The sequence below is a fragment of the Phyllopteryx taeniolatus genome, chromosome 22, assembly GCF_024500385.1.
Source record: "Phyllopteryx taeniolatus isolate TA_2022b chromosome 22, UOR_Ptae_1.2, whole genome shotgun sequence".
Lineage (NCBI taxonomy): Eukaryota > Metazoa > Chordata > Actinopteri > Syngnathiformes > Syngnathidae > Phyllopteryx > Phyllopteryx taeniolatus.
Window position 1 is genome coordinate 4078066 of NC_084523.1, and position 9275 is coordinate 4087340.

Here is a 9275-nt window from a genome sequence, read left to right on the forward strand (position 1 = left end):
AAGGCCTAATGATAAAGTACAAGAATAAAATTATGACTTTCCGCACACAACACAATTTTTGTGGAATGCATAGCAGTTCAATTAATGTTTTTTATTTGTTTTGTATTCGCAGACTAAAACCTTGGGAACCTCCATTAAACAGCACTGCAGTCAATGTGATCACACATATTTCAATGCTTTGACAAAAGAAGGGAAAGCAAACACACTCCACAGATATTTGCTGGATTTACTCGCCAGGTGGTCAGAAGAGTAAAACAAACAACTGTGGCCAATGGGGACGCATTGACAGGCAGAGTGAGAACCAGAAAGACAATAAAAAGAGAGCGATGCTGGAGCACAAAGACTCCCTGCACAATGCAACTGCTCTAAAGTATGAGTGAGGTATGCACATTCCTTTTTTTTTTTTTTTTTTAACATCAGTTACGTGTCCAAAGAATGGGGGAGCCTTTTTAGGGATTGTTTAGTACACAGACCCCTGGTGTTTCCCTTGGATACCATCCAAAATGCGGTCACGTGCTGTTTTTGGTCCCCTGTTGGATTAGCTGCAACATTACAAAACCCTGACAAATATCTGCCTATATTTTCTCCCTACTTGGATGGAAGAAAAACCCTCATGACTGTTGAAAATCAACAATTTAACTTCAAAATAGTGCAGATTGTTTGTCTTTATGTTTACTGTGTTGCATCAAAGTCCACATGTCCATATGTGGCGTGTATGCAAAGGCACAAAAAGAAGTCAAGAAGCGGAAAAGATTGACTAAGAAAGAGCATTTTTGCAAAAATCAGGATGCAGGGTGAGTCAATTTCTATGAGATGAAATCTTCACTATAAGGCCAATTGTGGACTACAAGGGAACTGGTTTTTTTGGGGGGGAGGGAGGGGGGTACATAGGGGTCTACCATCCCACCAACAAGACAGATTATCTCTAAAGCAGAAGTTCCCTCCACTTTCAAAGTCCAACTACCCTTCCCCTTTGAATAAATAATGCAACTGTATTAAATTTACACTTAATTTAATAATTGCAGAATCCAAGTTTGGAGTTTAGTACAAATTTCAGTATCAGTTTAGTCATAACAGAATGTGGAAGTACTGCTGTATAGATAGTATTGGAGAGTAACTAATTACATGCAACAAGATAATACAAAATGTATGTAACGGTAATCCCTTACATTACTGGGAGAAAATGCATGATTCAATTACAATTGATTTTGGAGATATCCATAAATAAAATTTTAGTTACATCTGAAAATTAGCCGTTAAAGCTCACTCGTAGCTCAAGATACCACTGTATATTCTTATTGTACCAACAGGCAGTGTTTGCGATGACATCCGCTATAGTGAAAAGCAGGTGACTAGTACACTCACTACAATATCTTAGTGCCACTAAAGGCGTAGGAGCAGTTCTTGAAGTTAAAAAAAAGAAAAAAACTGCTGTACTTACTGGGATCTTGTCATCAGTTTGCATGCTGTGACCCTTGCAACACAATCAGACAAGTCGAGTGAGACGATGAGTAAAAGTTGGCAAAAAGGCAGCCGAATTCATCCCTACTGCCACCTCCCCCATCCCTCCAAAAACGACACTACAGGTCACGCCACTTAGTCCGCGGTGCCGACGCAACAGGTTTCATCGCGCAGATCCGAAACGAGGTTCGGCTCGGATCTAAAGGGAAGAGCGGAGCAGCAGCATGATCCACACGCGAGAGGAGGCATCCATCTAGCTTTCACGCTGCGAGTGTGTGATGAGTGTCTGAGTGAGTGTGTGAGCGTGCGCGCGGGCTGCGTGCGCACCACCGGCGCGTTTGGCACAGTGCGCGCGGCACGCTGTCGAGAGAGAGAGAGAGGGGGGGGGAAAAGCGGCCATCTGTAAAGTGTGTGTTTTTTGGGCCTCGAAATGCCATTTTTATTTCAGGAAAACAACTCGTTGCTGTATATGTTGACTGATTTGATCCACACTTAGCGGCCACTTCATTAGATACCCCCGTGCGAGCCAATACAGGAGAAAACCAAAAGTTTATTATTGTGGTTATAGAGCAGTACATACAGAGAGGCACCAGCTCACCCGCAACCCCAAAGATGTTAAGTCGTATCGGAAAATGATGGATTGAGTGAATATTTAGTATCATCATGAAAGGCATACCTAATGAAGTGACCCATGACTATTTTTAGAGGCAGGAGCAAAGAGCTAAAAAGAAGTCAGCAGATTCTAATGAAGTGACCCATGACTATTTTTAGAGGCAGTAGCAAAGAGCTAAAAAGAAGTCAGCAGATTCTAGAGTATTCTTTACTCGGGCTCTGGTACTCTGGAATGCCCACGCATCAGAAATTAGAGCTCCTAATGTGTTAATCTCGACATGAGACTTATTTCTACACTCTCGCATTTGGTTTAACCACACCCAGTATGCAACTACTCTCTCTCCCTGCCTCACCCCTAACATCTGGATTTTGGCCTGTTTTACTCCCACTTCTCCCCTTTCTTCTCCTGACCAAATAGACCTTCAGTCATTCGTTAGTCACCTTGAGTAGACTTTGAGCCTCCTCATTCCAATCATCCTCTTTGTCAGGTTCTGCTTCTGGGATGCTGTAGGACAGGGGCTCCAGGCCTACCCGGGACACGTCCCTGGTCAGGTGGTACAGGACGTCGCTGTGGATGGACGAGGACTCGCTGAGCGCCGTGGCCACCGGGTTGAATCCTTTCCCCCGTGACTCTGCAATGCATTAGTTTTCAAGGAGATGAAGAATATTTGATTGTATTTTATAATGCAACAGCACAACGACACACAGCATTACTGAAGTACTGTTCTCAGCGTCTTTCTGCACAATGTACAGTTGACTCTGAAAATACTTTCCACTCGGAACAAAAGACTGAACTAAAAGTGAAGCATCTTGGATGATTCAAATGTACACGATACTCACAACTTGTCCTATCAAACATCCCTTTTCATCCTGGAAATACCAAATAACTGTATTGAAGCGCTTCAAATACATTCTCATTTTAATTTAATGTAAAGGTTTTGGGGCTATACAGCAGGCTACAGGGGAAAAAAACATCCACTATTAATGCGAACCTATAAGCAGTAAAACTCATTTGGGGGAAAAAATATATATAATTTTTAGAGGGGAAGTAAAAATAAACAACTGAGATCATGTAAATGTAAAAACCTCAAAATGTCAGAAAAAGCCTTCTAGAAAATCTGAGTTTTATATGGGTTAATCAGAGGCACTTTAAATGTCAGGTGTGTGCTGACATCCATTTAACCTGTGTTTGAATGTAATGAATTAATTCTGACAACAGCCACATCCCCAGTTTTATGCAATTGTTTTACTTTTGTTTTGTACATATGCAGTGGATACAAAAAGTCTACACACCCCTGTTAAAAGGCAGGTTATTGTGATTTAAAAAAGTGAGACCAAGGTAAAGGAATAAAATGAAATCTTTTTGAAGTAAAAATAAACAACTGAGATAATGTGGTTGCACAAGTGTGTACACCCTCTTATAACTGAGGATGTGGGTGTGTTCCGAATTAACCCTAAAGGAAGTGCAACCTGCCTCTCTCACAACCTATAAGGCAGAGAACCGTATATAATTTCTATTACTTTTGAGGACTATACAACTGAGGATTTAAGGAGCAACATAAATATATTTTTGGTTCCACAAAAGGCTTATGCTCTCTAGAAATTCTACTCATGAAATCAACTTGTTGCGTAGCCAAAATCACTTCAAAGTATGAAAGAGTTGTTCGGTTCATAAAAATCTAACTGCCTTTTAGTCAAGAACTGCTATAGCCTTTCTTTTAATAATAAGGTTACAAAGTGTGGTTATTTAGGGATATAGACATCTGTAGCCATAGTAACAAACCAGGCTTCGTACTGTGTTCTCATTTCAGTACCACGGACAGCTCACTCTCTCGTCACTTTCGTCCTTCTTTCTTGAACTCAATGTACACTGAATGCTAATGAGGAGGTCAAGACGACTTTTTTTTTTTTTCCCCCCCATTTCATGGCAGCAGTCGTGTTTGGCTCATTTGGCACTGGCAATCTGCCTAAGGTGATACTGCAGAAGGAGGTCTGGCAACTGGAGGGTCGCCAATTTGAAATACCATAGGAGAGCCTGAGAGAAAATCCCTTGTGCATGTGTATGACACAGGATATGTGTCAAGAGCGATATTTATGCAAAGAGGCACATGATCCAATGCAGATTTGCCGATTACATAGTTGGAGATGCATTAATCTCAATTGATGTTTTATTGATTTTTTTTTTTTATTTCTTTTCCCTCAAGTAAATCAACATATGGTAAAATATAGTTCAGCTGGTAGTGGTCAGGATTTTCTTGAAAGAAAACTCATTTGGTTTATCTACATTGGAAAGCACATGACTATTTTACTTCCTACAGAAGATATAAAAAGTCTACACACCCCTGTTCAAATACCATCCATCCATCCATTTTCTTTTACCGCTTCTCCTCACTTGGGTCACGGGATGCTGGAGCCTATCCCAGCTATCTTCGTGCGGGAGGCGGGGTACACCCTGAACCGGTCGCCAGCCAATCGTAGGGCACATAGAAACAAACAACCATTCGCACTCACATTCACACCTACGGGCAATTTAGAGTCTTCAATCAACCTACCGCGCATGTTTTTGGGATGTGGGAGGAAACCGGAGTGCCCGGAGAAAACCCACCTAGGCACAGAGAGAACATGCAAACTCCACACAGGCGGGGCCGGGATTTGAACCCCGGTCCTCAGAACTGTGAGGCAGATGTGCTGACCAGTCGTCCACCGTGCCGGCGTGTTCAAATTCCAGATTTTTGTAATTTTAAAAAAAATAAAAAATGAGACCAAGATAAATCATTTCAAAACTTTTTCCACCATTAATGTGTCTTATGGCCTGTTTAACTATTTTGTAAATATTTTTGGGAGTGGAAGTAAAGATTACCAATGGAGATAATGTTGCCGAAGTGCGCACACCCTCTTCTAATTTGCAATGTGGCTTTGTTCCTAATTAACCCATCACATTCAAACTCATGTTAAATGGGAGTAATCACACACCTGCTACCATTTAAAGTACCTGTGAATCCCCCAAATAAAGTTCAGATGTTGTAGTAGGCCTTTTCCTGACTATTATTCTTTTCTTTTGCTTTCCCACATGCAGGGAGATTTTGTTGCAGTCCAGTGAAACTTCAATGAAGCATGGTGGTGGCAGCATGATGCTTTGGGGCTGTATTTCTTCAGCTGGAACTGGAGCCTTAGACAAGGTGGAGGGAATTATGAACAGTTCAAAATGCCAGTCAGTGTTGGCGCAAAACGTACAGGCTTCTGCTTGAAAGCAACAACATTTTTAGAAAAAGCCTACTAGAACAGGTGAACTTCATTTGAGGTTAATCAGAGTCCCTTTAATAGTGGCAGGTGTGTGCTGAGTCAAATTTAACAGGTTTGAATGTGATTGGTTAATTCTGAACACCGCCACATCTGCAGTTATGAGGGTGTGCACACTTGTGCAACCACTAGCTCAGCTGTTGTACAGGTTATAGGTCACATTAATGGTGGAAAAAAGTTTGAAATTATTTTTTACGTGACAAAAATCTGGCAATTGAATAAAAACTGCCTTGAATTAGTTGTTGACTTTTCCAGCTTTCACAGAGCAAAGGATGCTTTGTTGAGCCTCCATCTTTCTTTAATTTTCACATATTAGCTTAGCATTAGTCCATTTCTACACTAAACAAGGGTTTCCAAAAATTACTCTTCCAAAACTTACCAAACTCAACATATACTGTAAAAAGGTTAAAGAAATGTTGCAATGTAAAAAAAAATACTGGAAAACATCAAGAACTGCCCTACTAGATGCATAGAATGCAGTACACAAGTTCTCCGGTCATTTACTAGGAACGAGGAGTTTAAAACAATCTTGGTTCGTGGGCCACATGCTGCTGCAACGTGTTTAAATATAAAGACATTATTATCAGGTCTAATGTTGCCTGCCTGACAAATAATGACAATTTTGCTCTGACAATTCACCCACTCAAGAAAAACTGACCCAGGACTAATTTTTGTTCCAGAGTCCAATGTTGGTAAACAAATAAGATAATTGGTTTTTACCCTGAGTGGCTTCCTTACCTCATTTACTGGACAGTACACTTACACAGATTAGGCTTATTGATAGGAGACACTAAACAAGAAGTCCACTCAAGTCTTAATGCATGTCTGCATATCACAGTAGCCTTACGCAAAGAGTTGCCAGGTGGTAGCTGCCCCACACAGCCTGCACTCAAGTTGTTTCCCCACAGTGGCCTTGCTTAGTGCTGCCAACATGTTTGTGTGACACTCACCAGTCCATGTGGAGGAGGGTGATCGGCGGAAAGCCATCTTCTGTTGACACCAAGCTCCACTACACAGTCAGTCGGGCATGTTGTGGCCAGCAGGTGCGAGGAAACCCAGCAATTCAGTAGTGCAATCCTCTGCTCAGTGGAAGATTAGCTCTGCTGGGATTAGACTCCAACTGGCCTGGTGGTTGGACGGAGGGACGGACGGGATGCGGAACAACCGCCAGGCTGATTGGATGCTTGGAATTACAACCATACAAAAACAAGCAAAGATTATTGGGCCCTCTAATATGCATTCATTACATGGCCTTCTGTTGATGTGCAAAACCACTGAGTGGGCTTCTTAAATAGGGATTAGGATTGAAGAGATGGTGTTCCTGTGTAAATTCAAAACAGGAAGACTGTCCATGTAATACATAAAACAAGTCAACAGCTATCAACAAGGTCAGCCTCAAAATATCGAAGAAATTGACTCCTACTAAACAGGGTCAAATGCAAACTTTAACTGAATCCTTCAAGCACCCTTGATTTGCATTTGCATTTTTTACTGTAAACCGTCATGCAGCAAGATTACAGTATAAACTGTTTGGCAGACTGATTAGTAAAAGATTTTTAGTCAATACGAGAAAAGATAAAACTACAAAATAAAACAGAATTTTACCCAAAGGCATATATAGAAATAAGTAGAGGATAAAGAAGTGAACCTTGGGGGACACCAATTGCAGTTATATCCATTTATAAAATTGTGACTCAAGGCACCTTGTTATATTGATCAATACTTCCCACTTCATCTCATCCTAATTATTTGACCATCTAACGTACACACGGGTACCCCTGCATGCGCTTTGACATTCTGTCAGTAAGGGTATCTGATGTGGCACCGTGACCAACACACACACACACACACACACACACACACACACACACACAGCCCTCTATGTGCAGTATCTAATTACAGCTGCAGATATGTTCAGGCCATTAAATTTTAAGTGTTAAACATATGTTGTAATTGAGGGCACCTCTCAAAAGGTCAAGCTTGGACATTTTTCTCCAAATATTGTCCAAGACATTAAATATAAATGTATGCCCAAGATACGTCGGCCCAAGATCACAAGTGTTTTATTTATAGCACTATCAAGTCATGGTTGCAAAAATGTAAAAAAAAAAAATGAACATCTTTTGGTAAACTCTACTAGATGAGAGTGTGTGGGTGTGTTTTAATTAGATTTGACTGACAGTTACCAAGGCTACGTACAGCAGGAAAGCCCCCCCGCTTCTGTCAAAATAATCTGGAATAATAACATTTCTCACTTCGAGAGAATGAGAGAAGACAAATCGCTCATGTGGGAAGCTGATTGCGAAAGTAGGATTCTAAGTCGTGTCACATTTAAAAGGGGATCTACTGAGAAATGAGGTCAATAATTTAAGATCTTATGGCAGCCTTTCGGAAATGCAAATGGAGGATATCCAAGTTGTTGTCGTTGACAACGATAGCACTAGATGGCAGTAAATCACAAAGTTAGCTCCAGATTCGTGTCAAACTAAATCATCACAAATGAGTGCAATACCACTATAATCCATCACAATGACTACTGGACATGGTATGACAACTACACATAGATGATCCAACAACTGCTATGAAAATTTCACACTAACGTGAATTCAAAGAGAAGCATTCATCTCATTGGACATAAACAGACGGAAGTGCATCACACACCCACGGGTCATTATCATACGAATTGCTGTACTGTATGTTAATTTACATGTATGCATACTAATGGCAACAGATTACACGTGCACATACTGTAAATACAGTACAGTGTTTGTGTTGTCTCTTTTACATGAATTCGGTATTAGTGAAGTTTTATAAAACTCAAATCAAGCATCTTGTACAAAGGCATTGGAAACACACACACACAAGAAACCAGCAAATTCGCTCCATGTGTTTGATCTGGTTCACGAGTTCCTAGAAAGTTCCCGGAAAATTTCTCAGATGACAAGGTTATGAACACGCGCGTGCGCTCGCACACAAACTAGACCATTTCACCATATTTCAATGCAATATTTTGGAGAACTCACCCAAAATGATTCTGAATTTTAACAGTAAAGCAGGTTGGAGTAGACTTTGACAATTTGCATTTATTGAAGTAGTAACACTGCTCTGCATTATACTGAAATGGGTTTGGGATATTTTGACTCACTCATGGCGCAAAACACAGTAAGGTTCAAATTAACATTCAACATGAAGCAGTGAAATTCTACAACAGGCAATTCTTGATACTATATTGCATGTGTCGTTGCATATGAAGATATTTGATTTTCGCCTCCGATCAGTGCTGCTGCCGCGAGGCTTAAGAGCGCATAAAAGGAGACACGTTTCTCCGAGCACAAATACCGAAGAACAACAAAGCTTTTCTTTTCCACATTTCCATTCACATTTCTGTGTGTTCAGTGAATCACTTCAGCCTCCACATGATTCACGAAGGCATGCTAAAAGGCTTTAAGGAGCCATAAAGAGCTGAGGAACGAGGGGGCTTTTATTTTCTCTTCTGACAAATCCATTTGCAGTTCAATGCCGCAATGAAACAAAAACTAGAAGAAAGGGTGTCAGTCTTGTCCACCTGCACCCACTCATCTGCTGAGACAATAATGTCAATAATTACGACGGAAAGCGATGGGAGGAATGATGACAGGCAGGGAGAGAGGATGAGGGGATCCAAAACAGGATGCTCAACAGGCCTGTTTTATGTCACAGTGCGTCCCCTTGTGGTGGAAATGTCAACTTTTAAAACGAAACAATCTAAAGTCAAAGTGCACGATGGTGAAACTGTTTATCGCGGGCGATATGTTCCAGACCCACCCACAATTGTTGAAAATATCTAATACAGAGAGAGTTGGAATAGTCCATTGCATGGGAAGGAATGGGGAGCAGTTGCAACAGTCATATTAGATTATGCA

The 9275-nt window shown here is 40.9% G+C and overlaps 1 protein-coding gene across 8 annotated transcripts in view; it reads right to left on the minus strand.

Moving 5' to 3' along the window:
• Positions 1-9194, minus strand: part of ano2b (anoctamin 2b) — a 37312-nt gene extending 28118 nt beyond the window's left edge. For 5 of the 8 annotated variants that reach the window (XR_009786522.1, XM_061762236.1, XM_061762241.1 and 2 more), the window contains exons 1-3: positions 6324-9194; positions 2515-2705; positions 1442-1474 (exon numbers count right to left, since the gene is read on the minus strand). Coding sequence is in view for 7 of the 8 variants with exons in the window: in XM_061762236.1 (XP_061618220.1) it covers positions 1442-1474; positions 2515-2705; positions 6324-6360 (261 nt within the window). In the remaining variant the exon portion in view is untranslated. The remainder of the gene's footprint in view (positions 1-1441; positions 1475-2514; positions 2706-6323) is intronic. The other 3 variants (XM_061762242.1, XM_061762238.1, XM_061762237.1) reach the window with 1 other exon arrangement.
• Between the last annotated feature and the right edge of the window lie 81 nt (positions 9195-9275).